We start from the raw sequence: 22,586 nt of genomic DNA, 5'->3' as shown, positions 1-22,586 counted from the left end.
ATTAATGATTTGACCAGAAGTTAACATGTTCTGCACTGTATTATTAGCATGTAACTTTCCACTGGTACAATTATGCTTCCTCATAATATGACTATAATATAATCATAAGATGGTTTTATTGTGCATTGAGCGCTGAAATGTTTATGTGAAAAAACATTGTTCACAAAAATTAGATCCTCTTTATTGAAAATTAAAGGCAAAAAAATTCCTGTTTTAAAACTATTTCTCAAAATGGTGTTTCTGTTAATTTGACATCTATTTGCATGTCATCACAGTCAACTTCTCATTAAGAAACAGGCCTACGTACAGTCTGTGTATGTTTGTTAAATTGGGGAATAATGCAGTTAAATTGGATGTGTGATGTTTCAGTCACTATTTGTCATCCAACCATAATGGGTGAGTGGCCACCACCACTGTTGCAAGTTAAGGAAAATTTAATGTTGCAAGGCAGATGTTCTTGTTTTGGTGGTAAAGGGATGGTGCAATTTAGTGGCATATTGTAATTGCAAATAGAGATGAAGGGGAATTAAAATATCATCACTTGATGGTCACACTCCTCCTGTGTCCTCTGCACACACTTTATTTGATAATTTCTGTTTAAAAAACCTATTGAACCACGAAACATTTAAAAAGGTGATAGGAGTGAAACAGAGCCATGTTTCAGTTCTCTAGAGTATGTGACCCATGCAGTGTAGATATTGTCAAACTGACACTGACCGATTTCCCTCTGTAGCCCAAGAGAGATGTTAGAGATGTTGCACAACTTTTTTTGTACCCCACTTGAAAATATAATTGCATGATTTCCCTTTCCACCTGTGACATAGAGACACTGAGTGTATTAGTACACACACACACACACACACACACACACACACACACACACACATACACACACACACAACGCCAGCGCATGAATAATTACACACGAAATCGGGTGATAGAGAAAATGGAGCCAGCTGAAGTTTTTGTTTTTAACTAAATCCAAAATGTGACCTTCACCCATGTCAGAGGAGTCCAGCAGGTTGATGATTAACTGTGGAATTAGCAACATGTCTCATTCAGGAACATAATGTCATGCAGGTCAAGGACCATTTTAGAGTACTGATGGTTTGTGTCCGTCTGTTGGAATCACTACGTGAAATCCTCATATTTTCAGACATACACACATAGATCTGGTGACACTTTAGGAGCAGTCTTACTGAAGTTAACACACAATGGGAGATTTTTGGTCAGTTCACACACTTGTGTAAAAAAAGTGTCCTACACTTTTCTTTTTACTCCGAAAAACCCCCATGCTTGTGTAACACTGTTAGTCACAGATGCAATATGTGTGAAACAGATTTTATTTAAATATTTTACATTTTTAAATATGTAATTTTTGTATGCATTATTCATGATGAGGCATGTATGTTGTTTTATATTAAGACCTACATGTTCATAATCCCTAACACATTAGGTACAGCTCTACAAATAATAATTTATGTTGATGGAAAATATATAAATAAATATTGAGTAGTTATTTTCATTTGTTTTTTGTTTTTTTTGTCATTCAGAAAATTTGAATCATTAAAAACAATAATAATCAAAATGAGTGTTGACTGAGTGAAGCCGAGAAGGCGCAGATTTGAGCTTCTCCAGCTCCTCCGCTGCAATCGCCAGTCCTCAAACACACACGCAGCGTTTTCTCATGATCTCATTTCCAAGTTAAGCAGACTCTGTTAGTCCCTCGTCAACACGACAGGTTTACTCGCCTTTACTAATGGGGCTCTATACTGATAGTTATGCTCTTGCGTAAATATGCAGTCAAATAGATGTACAACTACTGACACGTGGCTGGCACCGGACTGCAGCCTCACCTTGATGTTTGTGTCACACAAATACTGTACAGACAAGTAGAAGAGGCCTCAGCCGTCTGATACTGAGACAGTGGGTAGGAATAAAGTTTCATTATTCAAAGAGCGTAAAAAAAAACAGTATGAACAACACCCAGTCCACCCCACACCATGGTGCACACTCTGAACTGACATCATTAACATTTATATAAACCCTATACTCAGTTTAGCAAATAAAAAGGTGGGTAAATAGTTTGCGGTTTAATAACCTCTATACACCGCTGTTTATTGTGGCTTACATACATTATTTTGCATCTATTTATTGTCAAAAATTCAAAAGGAGATGAACACAATTTGCATCGATTCAAAAATGTTTCACGGGACTTTCATTTCAAGGAATTGGGCTGCTTTTTGTGCCACAAACACAATTGGACACAATAACCGAGAGAGGGCGCTCTGAAGCTGCGTCTGCCACATTCAACACTAATTAATACATTTAGAAACAGTAACACTCTCATCCAGGTCAGTAAAGTAGAACAAAATCTCGCCTTTTCGCAAATATTGGTGAAAATATTTAGGAAAAAAATGGCGCGTATTTTAATGGTGAAACAGGTGGAAGAGTCCAGCAGCTTTTTATTCAAAACATCTGGGGCAAAGTGATGATAACTGGCCTCTTGGCATCACTTGAATATTAACCCATTTTACCAAAAGTGTTGAAACCATCTGAATGGAGCTCAGAAGGCTCCCCGCGCACTGCAACACATGCATGCATGCAGGCCCACATCAGCGATCAGTCTGCAGGTTCACACTGCAGGCGTTTAAAAATATATTGATGTTTTTCTGAGTAACAATAAACAGCTGGATATGGCTGGGTTCGTACAGCAACACACCCCTGCGAGTGTAATACAGTTATTAATGAATAGGCGCATTTACCTAAAGCGGATTTCTACTATAGATCTACCTTTATGAGTATTAAATTCATAAACTTCCTTGTTGTTGGTGTAAAATAATTAACAGTTATATATGGTAGGTTTAAGCTATAAATTCCTTGAATGCAATAAAAATGGATTATGATTGCAGCTCCGTTGAAGTGGAATAAGTAGGTTGCGCTTATTGAGGATGTGCGTAATGAAAAGCACACCAAGGACGAGCGGCAAACATTCCTTTTATAGTTCCTTTTTTTTTTTTTGCCAAAATACAATAAGATTAGTTTATAATGAAGCTTTTCATATGAAACTGTTCTTTTCAGTCAGCGCAGGTGTACAATTGGGGTGGTGGTGGTGGTGTAGGGAGGGAGAGGAGGAGGGGGGAAGCTTGAGGAGTCTCACATCTAGGTGCGAGGAGATTATTCAAATAGGGCCCAAGGCGTAGAAGTAGGGATTGGAGGCTTGCCTAGCGCACAGAGCTATATCACAGCGTTAACAGGCAGCTCGGAGCGTCATTTGAACTCCAGTCACTGACAGACGCATTTCACGGCTGGCTCCATAAGACACACATGCGCCAGTTCTTGACGAAGGGACACACCGACGACCCAAACACACTCAGTGGTCCCCAGTCACCTGCTATTAGAGAGACTTTTGGCTTTTCCTCTGCTGGGAGACGCTTTGTAAAAGTCCTCCATGATGCTTGGAGCAGTTAAAATGGAAGGACACGAACACACCGACTGGAGCACCTACTACGGAGAGCCCGAGGTGGGTACCTTAAATATATATTTTTTTCCGTCTAAAGCCGATCCCATTTTATACAACTCAGTATTAGCCCTGAGATAATATTAACTTTGTGATCAAATATTGACTTGAGGCGCCTCCAAATCCTCCCCCATCTCCACGCAGCGCACTATCCTAACAAAGTTGCTTGACATGTAGGGGGGGGAAAACTTTTCACTCGGATTATAATTTGAGAAGTCTATACATATCTTTACTGAATAAGATTATTTTTTGTCATGTTTCCACTCAACAAACACTGGAGCTGTTTGATTTCGTGGAGATTGATTCAAATATTTGTGTTGCAGTCGCTGTGAGCTCAGTCATATTACGTGTCAACAGTTTCATCCGCGTTGTTGTACATTTTGTCTAATTTCATTGACCTGCTGTGGCATAGGACTACATGGATTCTCAAACTATTTCACGCGAGAGCGAGAACCCTTTATGATCATTTCAACCTTTACCAGCCTCTGCACATTTAAAATAAGCCATTATCTTAATATTATTATGTATTATTAAATTAATAGTAATAATAGTAATCTGGTTTTATTAGTTTTAAAGAAAAACTAACCTCTATGTTTAGTAATTGCAGTTGTATTTAATTCCTGTGTTATGATTGTGCCAAATGAAACTGACGAGTTCCTCTTTCCCTCACTGACAGTGTTACACCTCGGTTGGCAACATGAACGCGGGCCTGGGAATGAACTCTATGAATACCTACATGAGCATGTCCGGCATGAGCACCACTGCCAACATGACGGCCAACTCCATGAACATGTCATACGTCAACACGGGCATGAGTCCCTCCATGACCGGGATGTCACCGGGCACCGGAGCCATGAACGGCATGGGCGCAGGCATGACGGCCATGAGCGCAGCCCTGAGCCCCAGTATGAGTCCCATGACCGCGCAGCCCGCGTCTATGAACGCCCTGACATCCTACAACACCATGAACGCCATGAGCCCCATATACGGACAGTCTAACATCAACAGGTCCAGAGACCCTAAGACCTACCGCCGGAGCTACACGCACGCCAAACCCCCGTATTCCTACATTTCTCTCATCACCATGGCCATTCAGCAGTCTCCCAGTAAGATGCTGACACTGGCCGAGATCTACCAGTGGATAATGGACCTCTTCCCTTTTTACCGACAGAACCAGCAGCGCTGGCAGAACTCCATTCGCCACTCTTTGTCATTCAATGACTGTTTCCTCAAAGTGCCCAGGTCGCCGGATAAACCCGGGAAAGGCTCCTTTTGGACTCTGCACCCGGACTCCGGGAACATGTTTGAGAACGGCTGCTACCTGAGGAGGCAGAAGCGCTTCAAGTGCGAGAAGAAGATGGCCATGAAGGATACCGGCCGTAAGGGAGGGGACGGCGGCTCCTCCAACAGCAGCTCTGAGAGCTGCAACGGCAACGAGTCCCCGCACTCCAACTCCTCCTCCAGCGACCACAAAAGGTCCCTGTCGGACATGAAGACGAGCCAGGCCCTGAGCCCAGAGCACGCCGCCGCCTCCCCGGTGTCGCAGGGGCAGCACCTCATGTCCCAGCATCACTCGGTCCTTGCCCACGAAGCGCATCTGAAGCCGGAGCACCACTACTCCTTCAACCACCCCTTCTCCATCAATAACCTCATGTCCTCGGAGCAGCAGCATCACAAAATGGACCTAAAGACTTACGAGCAGGTGATGCATTACTCCGGCTATGGCTCCCCCATGGCCGGGGCTCTTTCCATGGGCTCCATGGCGGGGAAAGCCGGTCTGGATTCTTCATCCATACCTGACACAACTTACTACCAAGGCGTCTATTCCAGGCCAATCATGAACTCCTCATAAACTCTGCACCCCTCCTTCCAATGTGGACTTTCTTTCCTTCAATTTGTACATTTGTAAAAAAAAATATAGAGTTTGTGTACAATATGTATTTCAGATATTTTTGATGTTTCCCACCGTTTTAGTTGTCGAGTTTGTTAGTAGCCTTATTATTTTGAGAAAGGATGTTGATAATAATTATAATTAAAAGTAACGATAATGTGACGAGATCTGTTCAGAAGTCGGCTTCAGGAATGGACCCCAAAGACAAACAAAAACGTGCTGTAAAATAGCCTCCATCTGCATAACTGGATTCCTAAATGAATTTAAATGCCTCGCAGGATTTCTTCAATCATTTGTGTGATTCCTATTTATGGCTTGTATATGTGTATTCTTGTAGTGACAAGAACAGAATCTATATTAAAGTGTTATTGGTTTTGTTTTCTGAATATGACCATGTTTGACCGTTATTATTACTATCATCATTATTATCATAATTATTATCATTATTATCATTATTATTGTTACTATAACTACTAATTATTATACTTCAACAGTAGTGCTAGCCTAGCAGAGGAAACCATTAAATGCTGTTAAGAGTTACTGGGGGTGGACTTTGGGGCTAAGGTTAAATGAATAGAACAGAATATAAGCAGAAATATTACACATTAAATACAAACATTACTTTTGATTACAGTTCACGTTAAACACATATTAAATATTAAAAACTAAAATTTGTGAAGAGGAAGATACAAATAAGGACAGAATTTTTTTATAACATGAATAATAACATCGACGCATTCTTCTTATATTCAGGGGTACATAAGATCAGTTTCCCGGTAATAATATATAATGATATATAGATATATATATTTTTTATTTTTTCTTAATTGATACGGCGCATATATTTTCCGCAGGGATTAATCGCTTTGCTGGACAACACTGAGCACAATGCTCTCAATTTGTCATTTAAATGTAAATAAAACAAACACACTCTCATTAATCCAAAACATAAATTTGGATATTTATGGGGGAAAAAAAGTTTATCCACCACATCAGCAGCTTTGTGATATTCTAAGACTGATGTGACGAGGAAAACAAGACAACCCCACAGAGAAGCAGTTCAGAAAAAAGAGAGTGAGCTGAGATATATAAACCCTATTCCAAGTATGCTGCAAATAAAAAGGAGTGTTTTCTGCAGAAATTTTCCCCGTGCAGAGACTCGCTAACATACATGTGTGTAGGCTATATAATTTGATGTGGCTGATAGGCAGCTGCTGACTCCCAGTGTGCAGGAGGAGCTGGTCAAATACTAACTTTGTAAATTTATTCAATCAGCCATTTAAATTCCCACACACATACAGTGAGACATATTATGATTCAGGCTGTCACTCACACACCCTGCCTGCCTGCCTGCCAGTCACCCAGGTTGATCCCACTTCCCCACACATCCACACACAGGCACAGTCTCTCTCTCTGTCTCACACACACACACTGCAAAGTTTAGATCAGTGACTAAGATTAAGTGTCATTGTCACATAAAACAGCGTCCCGTGGCGCAGGAGAATAGTAGCTGGAAAAGGGGGCTGATTTGGGAACAGAGCCGCCTCAATGCGCTGCTCTAACTTCTATCCTCACAATCTGGGGTCCATTGTCTACTCCCTATTTTTAAAGTAGTTGGACCCTCCCCTCTTGTTAGATAAGATAGGCGAGTTGTCGTCCAAATGAATCGAGCCCCCCCCGCCTGTTTTCCCCTGCTGAGCTCAAATCCAAGGCCAGGGGAGTTTGGGGACATTTCTGCTCCCCTTATAACCAAATAACACCCCTTCGCCTTCTGAACACGTAGGGCCTAAAGTGTGCGTTTATTCTCCAGACCCTCTTTACAGATTGTACTTTAAACAGCGTGATCTGCGAATAAACAAAGCCAGTAAACAATAGAGTGGAGGCTATGCCCACATATAGGAAGAGTACACACACAAACCAAATTGCACAAGTGTAAACTTTGAATAGGACGCCGCAGCTCTGTAAATTTACACAGACATTAAATTTCGTTCTATTCATTTTAGACATATAATGCTAAGCTGATTTTTTTTTATAGCACACTGATCGATATCTCTGTAAAATAATCATTTTTTTAACTAGCGGGGCAGTGAAATCTTTGCTTTGTGCTAAAGTCAACAGTGACAGAGTTTGAGCTCAAATAAATGCCGTGATGTCTGGAGCCCTTTGCAGAAGGCAGAAGGCGAGCTTCTACAATGGGCTCCTGTGTGGCTTGCCAACAACAAGCACCGGCTATTTTGCACAGGTATGAAGCTTTTATTTTCTACAACGCTCTCTTTAGTATTTTGAATCTTTATTTTCTTTTAACTGGGAGAGAGAGGTGGTTTGATGGCCGTTCCCGGACATGCATGGGGAGTAGGAGGGGTGGTGGTGGGGGGGTGGGGTGCAGAGGATGATATCCTAAATTCATGAGAAAGGAGACCTATTGGATTTCACGACAGGGTGGTGCAAAGCTGAGGGGATCTGCAGGTTGTGTGCTAGAGGTTGCTTCAAGTTTCTGTGTCTTTGAGCATCGTGATGGAGAGGGATCCTGTTGCTCTGCAAAAAATTTTTAAAAAGTCATAACAACTAATTTAGTCTTGTTGTTGGTGCATCTTTAAATTGCAACTTTTAAAAAGCGATTGAAAAAAAATGCAGAGGATGAGAGAATCGCATCCGTTTTCAATGGTGGTGATCTCTTAAAACTAAACCACCTCACAAGGCAGCAACACTTCATCAGCATCTAGAAACTATCACCTCATTCAAGAAAATGCATATTGATTTTTACTGGAGAATCTACAGCGGATCTGATCACTTGTTCAGTGACATATGAGACTCAATGTGGACCTATGACTTGTTGGGATGGATATCTTTTGCAGTGTGCGGCTGATTGATATCATTGCCGCTGCACTGTTGTCATGAAAACGAGCTTCGCTGCAGCCCTTACCCTGCTGCTGCCTTATTATCAGACCAGTATGAAAATACATTTTTACACGGTATATTACAGTTATTGTTAAATATACATAAAACATTTCGTGATTGTGATTTAATAAATTAGGCTACATGCTTTTTCTTATTCAGAAATCGGAACTTTATTATAGATGTATTATCATTTAAAATAGGTTATGTTATTAATATAATATACATTTAATAACAACAATAATAATAATAACAATGATAATAATAATAATAATACTACTACTAATAATAGTAATAATAGAGCCACTCATAATTCTGCACTGATGCTTTTACAAAATAAAGTCGAAGAGGCCGTGTTTAAATAACTAATTCTTCTAAATCTTAAGTAGATGGAGAGCTCTCCAAAATGTCCATTTGCCAACATTAAACAATTGTGTCCCGACGCGTCTCTCCTCCGACCCTTTAGAGGCGGGATAACCCCAGTCAAGCCCTCTCTAGTGCACGCTGAGATGGGAATGGCCTTTTGGAGCTTTGCCGGTTCAAAGGTAACCGACCTCAATCTGTACTGACGGACAAAAGTTCGCCGAGGCCACATCACTGCACCTTCCCCATCTCTTTAACTTTGTACTGGCTTTTCCATCTAGGGAGGATAGCCTACCTCTGCAGCCCCATGGCGCGCCATCATAGACGAGCACATCTGTTGTTATAGCAACTGAATAAAGGATGGTCCAGCCTGTTGATCCTTTTTTACTCCGCTAACCTGATTTCTCCGCATTTCTTGTGGACGCATTTGCATATTTCTTGATTAAAGGCCTGGACGTCAGACCGCGATCTCACAAAGACACAAAGCTGCACAAAGACCGTGGCTGAAGGTCGGTGACAGAATTGCTGCAGTTACTGAAATATTATGTAGTTCTGTTAAAACGAGGCATGCATGAGAGGGCAATAATATAGAGACACAAAATCTGCTATTCATAATTCAGCTTCCTTTTTTTTATCAGTAGCAGATTGTAATAGAACAATAACCAATTTACATATTTTCCTGTTCATGCCTTTAAATAGCATCTAATTGTACCAGACCGCCTAAGTGAGACATTTTCCCTACAGCAATGCATTATAATGCCTAGGCGAGTTTGGGCCTCTATTTTTAATGACTCAGTTCCCTATGAGCCATCCACCCATGGGCGTCAACTGATTATAGCAGGGTAAGAGTGCTATCAGTCACCTGCGGTTTTATGCAGGACAGAGAAAAAAATGAATAAAAAATGTTAGAAAAATATACGGAAGTTCCCATTAGGGCAGTAGCAGCCGATAAAATGAGCATGTCACAGCAGAATAGTGTGGTAATCACTCCTCCAGTCGGCCTAACAAAGACTCTTGGATCATCACTAATGGCTCGTCTGATTAGGCTGTAAGTCTGTAGACTATATTAAATCAGGTGAAGAGTTATTTCAGGGAGTCAGATGGTGTTATATACAGCAGGGTGTCTGCCGCACCTTCAGGCTCTGCGCTGCAGCCCGCTGACTGGAACACCCAAGTAGATCTGTCTCCATGACGACGGCGGGACACCGGTCCAACAAGCTGTAATTCTGTCTCAGCCTTTTGCAGGGGAGGGACAGTCCACACTAGCCCGACTTAACTCCTCTTTCACCAGAAATACTCCTAATCCCATATCCTAGCAAGGCAAACTGCCGTCCCTCAGTATATTAAAGGGACCACAAAGTCAAAACGCAAAGCCACCCATGGTTTCTCAGCAGGCGGCCCGTCCCGGTGCGAAGTTCCGTCCTCCCGTCCGTCCATAGACCATAACCGATGTGTCTCCAATTTTCTTCGCACTTATTTACCGGCAATGAATAAATTTGTTAGGCTTTAAGCTATTATAACTGTTTAATGACGAAAAGTACATCTGTGTGTGTGTGTGTGTGTGGAGGGGATATTGTTGAGACTGAGATATCAAATTTAAGGACACAACTTAAGTTTTAGATGAAAATATTTAAAATAAAAATCTGTGCTCATCTAATCAATGAATAATTATTTTGATCTCTATTATAGCTGTAGTGCTGCTGTTTTATTATTATTTTTATTTACTGTCATTATTGTGTATTCTTTTCTAATACTGGCTAATAATTGGCTAATATGATGAGTGCACAACCAAACTGGATTAAAAGTTTTGATACCAGCCTGCACAATATAAAAAATGATAATTTGCTTTAAAATTAAAATTGAAATTATAAAGTAAGCTTCAATGCTAATTTGTATCCTAATTAAAATGACAAAAAATAATAATTTTGTTGTCAATTTTTAGACTGAAATTTAAATTAAATTAAAGTAAGGTTAATATAAATACACGTACATGTCTGCATTCTGCATTATTATAGATTATTTTGCTATTTCAGGCCAAAACAATGAATTCAAAAACATGAAGTAATCTACAGATTGGGCACATTGGGCAAAAATATTAGTGCATAATTTATCAATACAATTCAAACTGTACTATAACTTTGTCTTCCTGCTGTTGTTCACATTGTTTCACTGTGTTTTAGGACTTCTAAGGCCTCAAACGCTTAGGTGCGGCTTAAATCTCCTTTATGTTATATTCTGTTTTACTAGGCTAAAGGAAATTGAGAAGTTAAATTAAATTAAACTGGAACCTCTGGCAGACAAAGGAACTGTTTGACTGACATCACTGACTGTGATGGACTTTCCATGAAATTGAAAAAAAAGATTTTTGGATGAGTCTTCAAATTAAAGTTGTCAGCATTTGTAAATTATGCACATATAGTTTTATATTATGTTATTATATACTGTTGTTAATATCTAAATGTTTGGTTATTATATGTTGTGGAAAACAATCTGCAGTGAGTAGAAACTAACAGAGAGGTCTTTTCTTCTGATCACAGAAATATCCTTTAGATTATAATCAGGGATTTACAGATGTGCAGAAAAGCCATAGATACTATACTAATTTCTTCTCCCTTCCTACTGTTCACATAAAAACATGACTCCTTCCTCCTTTCTATTTTTACCTTTTTTTTCTTTCAACTGAAAATACATTTTACAACAAGAGGCAGATTTTACATCATAACTACTCCCTTCTTACAATAATTAAAGGTCACAATATAACGTAGTGAAAAGTTTCAGTCAAAATAACTGACTGATGTGGCCGTTATTTTTCAAAACTAGATGTATGAGGGCCAGGTTAGGGTTCTGTTATGATGGCGCAAGAGGTGTGTGTTGGAGAGAGAGAGATCATGAGACAGAAAGCGAGAGAAGGATGGCAGGATAGACAGGGTGAGAATGCGGTCGATGACTGTGATGTGTCTGCACTCTTCTGACATGACTATGTGACATTCCAGTGCAGAACTCCTTCATGTCCTGAGTGAGAGAGAGAGAGAGAGAGAGAGAGTCCATCAACAATGCCCATTGAGTACTGTGAGGCAGCAGCTGGTGGGACGTGCAGTGACCTAAAGGCGATCTATTCAGGCCAGCACGGGGTGCCTCTCACTACCCTGCTGCTTTTATATGGCTGGAAGTGGATGGATGGTCAGTGTTTATCTTTGTAAAGTATTGCAACACAGGTCTGCCATCATGCAAATGGAAGGGAAACGGTCTCCACCTTACCAAACTAACTGAGGTTTCATTAGGGGACCAACTGAAAATCAAGGGTGATGGAGATCATGTAAATGTCTGATGAAAAAGATAAAACGGCGATGACAGTCCAAGCTTTTGTCTCTCAGGAGTGCTGAAGTGAGACTCAGAGGAGGGGAAGATTAGCTTCTCAAGGAGAAACATAACGTGTACAGAAAAACCCTTCATGCAAGATAACGTATGTGTGATCAACCAGGCAGAAAGATACAATATTGGATGGAGATTAAAGGTGCTCAAAATATGAAGTTAGGTATTGCTTGGGTTGACTGCTGGAAACATTTGTGTGCATGCACGCACTCATGCTTCTAGCCCCTCTTTGGTAATTCTACAGGCATTTCCCAGTGGGTCTCATGCCTGTCTTTGAGATCAAACCTTGTTGGCAAAGCTACCATAAAGCGATATGTCAGTCAGCTGTGGTAAGGGGATGCCTGCTTGGCTGTGATTGATCTGCCAAGGTTTCTTTATTCCCCATGAGGCTCGATACCTCCAGGTTTTAGATTCAGCAGTTGCCAGTGCTGATGGATATCTGGGGCTTCTGCTTTTGGAATAGTACCACATTATATCCTCTTTTTCTGACCCATTTCCACCCGCTGTGGCACATTCAGCAGCACATGGTCATAACATGGAAGCCAACATACTGCAGTATCTCCTCACTTCCCCCTCAGCTCCAGTTCCAGGAAGTGGAGGCAAAGCTTTGCCAGCCAATCACAGCGAAGGACACCCAACTCATTAAAAGTTAATGAAACCTATAAACGTGGTGCGCCAGCGATTCATTTAAACCCCCAATCCAATCTCCTCTCCCAGCAAAGGCAAACAAGCCCGTGTGCCCCCAGTGCCGTCCTCGGAATAACAAACTACGGAATATTTTGTCCTGCATATGTTCTTCTATGCAGACATGTGCACTGTGATAGGCTATCTTACAATGGGACTTGTCCAATTTAGTGAATGCCAGGATGGCGTTCTGCAGGGGTGAATTCTGTAATCTGTGTCCGAGCTGAATTTAATGCCTTTACTTTACACTGCACTGCTTGTCGGAAATGGCCACAATAGATATGCCATTTCAACATTCATGAGAATCACTGACATTCAAATAATGTGCTCATTTTAATACCGTATGAGTGTGAGCTAAAAAAAAAAAAAAACCTGTCCTCACGGTCATGCAAGTCTCAAGAACTATTCTTGATCCATGCAGATGTGAGGGTAAGCCCTCTTTCCCTTCAGATAAACCCTGTTCTCCCTGCTCACTGTCTATTCACCTAATAGCATTGCAGCTCTCAATTTGATAACAACCCATCAACAGCAATAAAGTGCCACCTTACAAGTGTCCAAATCTTAAGTGTGGAACAATATCCCCCCTTGTCTTTAAGACCTCCATTTCAACACAGCCCCAGTGCCCCATAGTGCTTCCCTTGGGGGATTCAAATTAAATTCTCCCCATGTATAGCGCCACTGTCTGCCCGCTAATGAATTCCCATACCCTGACTTGAATCAAATTAATCCCCAATTTAATCCCATATAAATGGCTGTGTTATTTATAATGGAAAGGCTGATGCTCAGTTGAAGGATTGAGGAAAGCTGGGAGATGTCTATAGGGCTGTTGAACAGATTATGGTGAAGGATGAGGCCTCTATGTTTTCCCAACTGCAGAGTAGTCCCCTGATACACACTATTTAACCCTCGCCTGCTTGACGCTGACAGAAACATCACGGCGTTTGTCACTTAATATCCTTTCAGATTAAGGAGTCAACTGGCATATTTATTGGTCAGAGCAGGGATGCTCTTATCTTGAAGTGCCCAGCAGAAGGATAATGTAATGTGCGAAAGGTGCACATACTGCATATCATAAGGTATTTGTGAGGGCCTTGGTTACAGTTAAATTAGCTGTGAGCTCAGACTTGTTACAACCAGCCACTGTTTGAGGTCATAGTGTCAGGGACAGTTGTGTTTATGTATTGATGCAAATTTCACACTGGCTTCCTTTCATATGCAAACCTGTCATGGGAAGAGAAGTTGCATATTTTTTGGGTACAACTCCCACTTTTTAGATTGGAGGGCTACCGCCTTGAATGATTTTAGCCACCAATAGGTGAATGACAGGTAGTTTGTTAAAGAGCTTATTTATACAAACAGAACAGCATCATGCGGCACGGTGATATATTACCAATGCTTTCTAGATGCAAATATAATGGTTCACTACACCGGCAGATGTATTTGAGTAAAGAAAAGTGAAGTCCAGATGGTGCCTCCAGGTTCAGTTACTGATGTGTGGCTCTGAAGACTGGAACTGTTGGACCGCCTGTTCCTGTGTTGTTTTTGGCCTGTTCATATAAGAGTCAATAGAGAATGAAAACACATCATCCAGATACACCAGCATGATGATATTTATAAAAACTGCTGCAATTTTTTTACTCCAAAATAATAAAAAAATTTAAAATCTCTGCATACGATAAATGGAATATTTGGGATTGATACACTGGATTGGAAAGTGTGTGAGCAGCCGAAAGTTAAACAGTATCAACTTTGTGATTTTATTTAGTGCATTTAAGAACGTTAGTGCAAAGTTTGTCATAAAACTGGAAGTTCAAGATCCCAAAGTTGTTGGTAAATGGAGTTGGGTTGGACATACGACTTGCAGGCATATATAGCTTTTCAGTCTAAATGTATGATTTACTGTGTATAGTTATTAGGTAAGCAGTGGCATGGGATGGATATGAGGATGACAGACGGTTCTGAAGTCACTTTGGCAGTTCAGAGGACAGTTTGGAGCCTTTAAAGCTCGGTCCACCAAATGTCTGAACAGCTATGGTTTATTGAGGCATCTGTAAGCTTACTCATTTTATTGCCAAGCTTGGCTCGTGTACCTACCGTGATGGAAAGGGAGAGAAAAAAAAAAAACACACACACACAAAAGTTTGCTGTTTGCCTTCATTCCACCAAATCCTTGACAGCCGTGCTATAGCCCATCACTATTCACACCATTGTGCTGTCACAACAACTAAACACATCATTTGTGTTGCAGAAACTCATCCTGTATGTATCCAATACCAAATGTTTGGCGACTGAGAGAGGCGATGGTGGGTGGGGTGGGGGGGTTGCATAATTTGCTAGGAAACATTTTACCGAACATTTGGTGATAAAAACGCCGGCGTCGGCCCCGAGGCTTAAAGCAATTAATTCAGGATCCTGACATAAACTCTCCAATCCTTTGACAGCTTGGAGCTGAAATAAAAATGCTAGTTCTCCTGGGAACGGCAGGAGATAGCTGGCTCTTTTCTGGACTGTTTGCTCACTGGCCCTGAGAGCAATCTTCCCCAGTCAGAATGAAATGCAAGGACACAAACAATGTACCGGCGAGAGAATGGGAGATGGGGAATGAACAGTTTGGACTATTTGCTCAGCAGAAGGGCAGCCACAATGGCCGGCCCATGGCTTTCCCATGCATCAAGCCTCTTAGTCTTAGGCCTCCCTTTGTTGCCTGGTTTCTTCTTCCCTGGCCAGATAAGAGCCCAGCTGCCCTATACTTTTAATTCCCATTGTACACCATACTGTATGGTCATTTATCTGTCCACATTCTGCCTGCCATGACGGTGTTGTCTAATTGAACGGGTTATCACATGTGTATCTCTGTTCACCTTAGCATGTGTACTCGTTTAGGGATTGAATCGCTTCCACTTTGGTATAAAAGGCAGGGTGGCAGCCGGCGAGGGGGGATAGCGGCTGACCCCTCTTCTCTTCTTAGAGGAGGCAGCACAAGTCAAGCACAGGGTGCGATAACGATACCCAAGTGGATTTTTGCCTAAGCTGATGCCGAATTTCCAGTTTTACAGTCATTTGGATCATTATCAAGCGGAAAGAGAATGAGAAGAGTTGGGTTTGGAAAGTGAGAAATATCAAGGTGTGTATAAAAGTAATAAACAGTAAGGTGTCCTATTTCAAGAAGCCGACAAAGATGTACTTTTCCAGCCAAAAGCTGAAAGCTTCTGAGGGCTCTTGAGGGAGAAATGAGATGCGGTCATTATATGACCTAATGGCAACTCCAGCCAGAAGAGAGGGCAAACAGAGCAAGTGTAGTGGCTCTGGCTGAGAGAAAGATCCATATTGTGCTCTTTTGTTTTGGTTTGTTGGTTTGTGTTTGCATTTACATTGACCAGTTCTCTGCTGAATGTGTATTCACACTCAATACATGTAATGTTGTCTGCGTGGCAGGAAATGGAAGTAGCGTGCTTCCCAGTTGAAGTCTGCTGGGAATAAAATAACAATAGTAAATGTGTCCGAAACAAACAAACAAACACACAAACAAAAAGAGGAGGAGTGGGATGTCACAGGAGAATCAATACACATAAGATGAAGGAGCATATTCATGCATGTGAGCAGACACTCGCCTAAACACAAACACACACAGACACACACACACCCATCCCCCTCTGTAAAGGTTGTGGTGTCAGGGACCCCCTGGGTGGTCAGACTGAGGATGATTTCTACACAATATGATGTTGCAAAGAAAAACCTTTGAAATAAGAGAATGTCTGGCTGTGTTTTAACACTATTACATTTATAGAACCACTTAAAAAAATGTTATGTATACTTTTACATAAGAGTTGTAATGTATTTGAATAGAGTGGCGAGCGGCTTTTATGCTCACAGAAACGACAGGAAAACTGTTCTTATTCCAGCAGAGTGAAAACACAGCCCATGATGATTCCACAGTGGTTTATTCTAATGGCTAAGCTCTTAATCTGTCAGATCAGATTTCAAAGTGCCAGGAGCTGTGCCAAGACAGGTCCCAGGAAGGAAAACCCTTTTGTTTGGGGCAGAAATTTTTAAATTTAAGACCAGACTTTATTCACAAGGGCCCTAATCACAAAAAAGGTATATGACCTGTTACAGAAGCAATACCTCAAAGAGCAGCATCATTAAGAAACAGTAAGTGCTTGTTTTCACATCCACCTTTGGTGCAACATCAGCATTTTGCCAGCATGTCAGACCTCAGGTATGGCAAGATAAATAGCTGTCTTATTTGTGCCTGTGAGAGCCTGGCTCCTTGTGGGGTGGTGCTCTCAGCTTCACGCTCCACCAACACTGAAATAAAGCTCTGTTCGAGGCATTTCAACACCGCTTAAGGTTGTCCGTGGCCGTGTAATTTATGAGTTGAGAGGACTTCGTTTTTAAGTTCACTACGACCCACAATCTTCCAGCATTCATGGGTGGAGAAAAGAGCTGTGTGAGTCATAGGAAACTTACAACACTCCTCCAATTACCTTAAACAATGGCAGTCTGAGTGATACCTGCAGGGAGCTGGTGTGTGGTTCGGTCGCTAAATGATAATATGATGCGACCTAAAGGTATTGGACATTCATGCACTTTAACAGGTTAGATGTTTTGTCACCTGTAGGTCAGTATCAAACTGGCAGGAGGGAGTTAGAGCTGATGTTCCACGGTTCTCAGTGGGTGGTCATATGGACGGACAGACAGACAGACAGACAGACAGACAGACAGAATGAAATGCTGACTTGTACTTGCTGGCACTGGTTGCCTCTTTGGCAACCCACTGCAGAAGAAAAGACCTGAGAGGGCGACTATGATGAGGTTCTTGGCATTTGTAAAGTAGTGTAAAAAAATATAATCAAAATACTGGCATATATGTATTTTGTAAAGTTGATAAAAATCAGACAAATGTGCTGTAAGCTATACAAATTTTCTATATTCAAAAATAACTACTTTTATTTTTATTTTTTCAATGTTTTGTTCAATGTCCACTGACTATTGTATTCTTTACAATTCTTGATAAAACATTTTAATCTTTTTTGATGTGTATATTATGAAACAAACAAAATACCATTGTGCATCACCAGAAATCATATTTATTCTGCACTGAAAATTAGACTTGAGAACTAGCTACATCAAAAGCTCAGTTTTCTGCAAAAAAAAAAAAAAAAAAAAAAAGGAGTTGTGAATTATAATGACACTGCTTTGTTGAGGCAAACCGTTAAACATTTATGTTTACATATCTTATGTTTGCTCTTTGTTACTGGATAATTATGTTTTATTGCTAAAACATCACATAAGGGAAATTAAACCACACATTATCCGGTTAATTTTTATCAGAGTAATTACATTTTGTTTATATTATAACCACAAAAACAACACCTTTGAATGGCTTCAAAAAAATGTAAACTTATGGAAAAGGCTAAATTAAAATAATAAGATAATGTTTCTATATTTATAATAAACAAAAAAGGTCAGTTATTATCTTTTAATGTATGATTAAATTAGTTTTATTTAATTGTGGCAGTAAATAAACAAAATATGTAACTGTTTTTGAAGAAACAAATTTGTTTTGCCTAGATACTATTATTGATCCAACAAACTGTCATTATGGAAATGTATAATTTTGAAAAAAATTAATTATCTTAGACTGCAATTTACTTCACATATAAAAAGAATTAAAGTTTTGAGGAATATGCAAAATAAACATGTAAAACATAATGTATTATATTACATTTAATTATATGTATACATATGGTTTTCATTATTATACATTTGAAATAATGAGTGAATCATGTATTAAGAAAAATATAAAATAAAAGAAAAAAAACTATAACAAAAAACAAATACTGATAAAAATCTAAAAATATAATATTTATAACGTAGGCCTATATTTCATCATTTATAATTACATGAATTTTAAAAACAGATTCATTTTAGTGCTTTTCAGCTGAAAATGCTTCCTTGCTTTGTACATCATTATTAGATTACAAAAAAAACAAATTAAAGAAGTGAACTGCAGAAGTGTTTTCAACATCTTCATTTAAATGCCACCGCTCATACTGGAACATTTTGACAGCGAGATGTTGTTTCATATTCGTTGTGTTGAACAGCTCAGCCAGACATGGCTATACCACTCACATTACCTCTCTGCCAATGTGTGAATGTCAACACCCTGTAAACACCTTTGACACACATGCTTGAATGCGACGGGCGAGTTAACTAAACATTCCTGGGTGTTCCCATAAAGGTCTCCCACTCATCCACCAGACTGCAATGACCCGTCTCCCATGCTTCAGACTGCACTCATGGAAAAAGGGCATTTTTCTCTTCATATGTGTAATTTTTCGCCCTATTTTTCTTTCACACATAACACATGTAAATATAAAATATTAAAAAGATAAACATCAGAAAGTTGCAGTAATTCACCCGTCTATATCATCTGGCAGTTTTCTTTCTGTGTATGTGTCTTAAAATGCAATGGAACAATGCTCTATAAGGATTTGGGAATTTGGGAGTATAATTCCAGCCCCGTGCTTATCGCCGCACCCAGACTATTTGAGTGTTTTGAGATGCGGGCTCCCTGAGGACGGATCGAAGGCGTCCTAGTAGAACTGCACATCAAATAAATAGGAGGATGGGATTTATATGGAGGCTGTGTCTCTGTCAAACAGGGCTCTGCTGACTGAAGTGATCCCCATGGCCCGAGTGGAGGAGAGGAGGGAGATGAAGCCTCAGAGGGAAGAGGGATAGCTGCGGAAGAGCTACACTGATGCGTGTCTCACACACACACACACACACACACACACACACACACACACACACACACACACACACACACACAACACAACACAATGTCCCTCTCAGTCCTGGGCTGTGACCGGCCCATGGCATTGGCCAGGTATGTCAGCTATGTTTGCCGAGCCATCCATCACCCATGCACCTTCCCTCCTGAAACAGGAACTTTTGTTTGAAGCATACACTTGTTAAACCCATCCTTTGACTCTGTTTAACCTAATTTATTTCCTTATAGCTGAGGCAGAAGATTTACTAGCACCTATGTTTTGTTCTTTATTTTCCTCTTATTGTGGGGCTGCACAGGACAAATGTGTGGATAGAAACATGGGCGCTTTGTCATGAAGAGAGATTGTGAGCTACAGTTTGGGGACACCAATGGCCCTTATCATCGGTGACCAGGGTTAGCAAATAAACACACTGCAGTGCAGTTGAGCTGCATGTAAGGAAAAGAAAGATTTGTGGCAGCATCACACTCACACATGACAAAGAGGACATGAAATGTTTTTATGTTCTGGTAGAGTCTCTGCATTATGCTACATCAAAATGAAAAGAAAATGACATATATTTCCATTTTTGTTGCTTAAATGATTGAAAATTGCTATTTAGTTTGGGTTTCACTTATTTTTGAGGGCATGTTATGTCACACAGAAAACTATTTAATTATTCATATACCAGTTATTCAGCTAGTATATTTGATGGTGGAGAGGTGAAGAAGTAAAGAGAATACAGGACGTGTCATATTGACGTTAACACAAACATAAACCTGAGTCATTTCACCATTGTTGGCCAGCTTGAGAACATATTGTCTGAGTGAGACTCTGACATGAGAACTGGCAACAAAAGTCTCAAAAGAAACCTACGTGTGGGTTGGTATGTTTGCTAAAGCACCTAAGATGGAGCCTTTCTTCATTCCCTGAAACACAACCTTCATTTATCTTTTGACTTCTACTCTGAGCCAGAGAGCAGATATCACTAAAAGTGCCACGTTAATGATTGACTCTCGGCGCACCAAGCATCCTGCGTTGAGTGGCCACTTTGCCTGCTCTTGTGCTGCATTTTCAGCCGTAAATGTTTGTGGTCCCACTCTCCTCTCCAAGTCCCATACAGTATTATTAGCACTGGGGGGTTAGGGTGGGGTCGAGACTAACTTTCAATAAAGAACCATTGGCATGCTGAGGTAAATGGAAGATAAGGAGTTTGTCTCTGACCCTTTTAGTGCTTTATAAGAATGTGGCTGTGTAAACCTAATCTCCCCTCAAGATAAATTTGGCTCTGCTTTGTGAAAGCAAGTTCATGCATTGCCTTTTTTTCCTCCTGTTCTAAAGCCCACTTTGACAGGCGTGAAATGAGTCCTGGACTTTTCATTGACAGTTCAAGATGGAGAGCAAACTGAGATTAGGGCATGTTAATTAATTGTGGGGTTGGAAAAGTGGCCTCCCATCCCATGAAAGACCTGTTCCGTTTATTGCCATCCTGCCAAACACTGACAATGGTGTAATCATGAATTTGTCGTCGTTTTTTTCTATTTGGTAGTATGGGATTTCTTGTGTAATCTAGCACACCTATTGAGCTTTTATGTACCACCAGCATGTATTGACGCTACTTAGCAACTCACTTCTACCAGTCAATAGCAGCCTCACAATTATTATATTGTAAGAAACATAGAATTACATGTAAGATTGACCTGTGTGTTCTCCCTGTCCTCCACAGACATACATGGATTTCATTTGAAGGACACTTTTCCACTGCTGCTTACCGTCTACTTTCATCACCCCGCATCAAGCGACCTAAAAGCACTTTCCTGTCGATGTACTTGGCTATATCTACGTCTGACCTGTCTGCCATATGTAATATCAAAGCCTCTGTCAGCGTGGAGCTGAATGGGAACAAAAGAGAGACCTCCATTAATGATTAACTGTTCTAAAAGCCCCGGCTTTTGTATTCCCATGGTGCCCAGGCTATCTGGCCACCATGTGACATGCTCACAGCATTTTTCGAGCAGATTGGGGGAAAGCTAGTGAGCAAACACAGGTGCTTTGGAGCAGCGTTGCCGACGCTGTCAGGGACAACCACAAACAAGAGCAGCTATGCCTGGCTAAATGAATCCCCACCCCTCCCAACACCATCACCACCTCCACCACCTCCCTCTTCTCTGTCGCTAGCTAACTTGTTTGCTAGCTCCCTATAGCTTTCTCCCTGCAAAGCCTTCCTTCTGGAGAGTCACCCACGTCTAACCCCCCCCCCCCCCCAACAACAAGTCCAATGTCTGCTCCAGCCGCGCTCCACAACTTCTCACACCCTCCAAAGAAACAAACAAATAAAAGTGAGGACAGCCGACCACTTCTTTGAGGTGATGGCATTTGCTGTGGTCATGACTAGTGGGAGAGCAAACAAATTAATGGTGTTCGAGTTTTCACTTTCCAAACCAAACTAAATGTCTTTTAGTTCAAGTGGGGCAATTCCACTGACCCTGGTGTCAAATGCTGTATAAGGGTTGCACACTCTTGCACTTGAAATGCCGAGAGGAGGCCATAAGAAATTAAACAGGACTTGAGTAGTGGCCTACATGAGCCTGGTGAGGTGAGATGCCTCAAATCGGCATCTGACAAATAATTCTTGAATAAATTGTGTGTGTAGTAAACACTGTGCATACTCATGGTTTATTTCTGCTGTCTGTATTTTGACCACAAACTTTAACAAGAGGTTTGTGGAGCACTTAACCTTTTCATCCAGGCTGACTGATATTTCAGATTGACTGGGGGTGCTGTGTCGCTCAACTTTGATAAGACAATCAGATGATAGGATGGCGTTATCTTAACATGGCTTTCCGGCTGGGAGACAAATGAACAGTGCGCGATAACAAGAACAAAAGCTTGGCTCTTATTGGCTGGCTCCTCTGAAGAAAGGAAAATTATCAGGGTGGAAAATTCACATTAGGTGCAGTTTATTTCATTTTCAATTTTCTACTTAGCAGAGGTCACAGGAACAGCTTTTCTTTCTTTCTTTCTTTTTTCTTTTCTTCTTTTTTTTTTTTTTTTTAAATCACTCAAATATTTATATTGTCTCTTG

The 22,586-nt window shown here is 40.7% G+C and overlaps 1 protein-coding gene and 1 long non-coding RNA gene across 2 annotated transcripts; both read left to right on the top strand.

Moving 5' to 3' along the window:
* The first annotated feature begins 3,207 nt into the window (after positions 1 to 3,207).
* foxa2 (forkhead box A2) lies at positions 3,208 to 5,797 on the top strand. Its single transcript, XM_023409684.2, has 2 exons — positions 3,208 to 3,523; positions 4,197 to 5,797. Exons 1-2 carry the CDS (start codon positions 3,452 to 3,454, stop codon positions 5,370 to 5,372), a joined length of 1,248 nt encoding a protein of 415 aa, XP_023265452.1. The 5' UTR covers positions 3,208 to 3,451; the 3' UTR covers positions 5,373 to 5,797.
* A 1,535-nt stretch (positions 5,798 to 7,332) lies between these two features.
* LOC147818907 (uncharacterized) lies at positions 7,333 to 22,194 on the top strand. Its single transcript, XR_015437479.1, has 3 exons — positions 7,333 to 7,653; positions 19,394 to 19,620; positions 21,228 to 22,194. It is a non-coding gene; the product is annotated as an uncharacterized LOC147818907 (long non-coding RNA).
* Positions 22,195 to 22,586: the final 392 nt, after the last annotated feature.

The sequence above is a fragment of the Seriola lalandi genome, unplaced genomic scaffold (assembly GCF_002814215.2).
Source record: "Seriola lalandi dorsalis isolate HSWRI2012SDOR001 ecotype SW California unplaced genomic scaffold, Sedor1 jcf7180002054403, whole genome shotgun sequence".
NCBI classification, from domain to species: Eukaryota; Metazoa; Chordata; class Actinopteri; order Carangiformes; family Carangidae; genus Seriola; species Seriola lalandi.
Note: the sequence above shows the minus strand (reverse complement) of the source record. Positions and strands in the feature narration are given on the sequence as shown.

Excerpts from the sequence above, each read along its gene's own strand:
- foxa2 (XM_023409684.2), top strand. The coding sequence starts at position 3,452 with ATGATGCTTGGAGCAGTTAAAATGGAAGGACACGAACACACCGACTGG. Across the intron at positions 3,524-4,196 it reads CCTACTACGGAGAGCCCGAG|TGTTACACCTCGGTTGGCAA; the intron begins GTGGGTACCTTA and ends CCTCACTGACAG.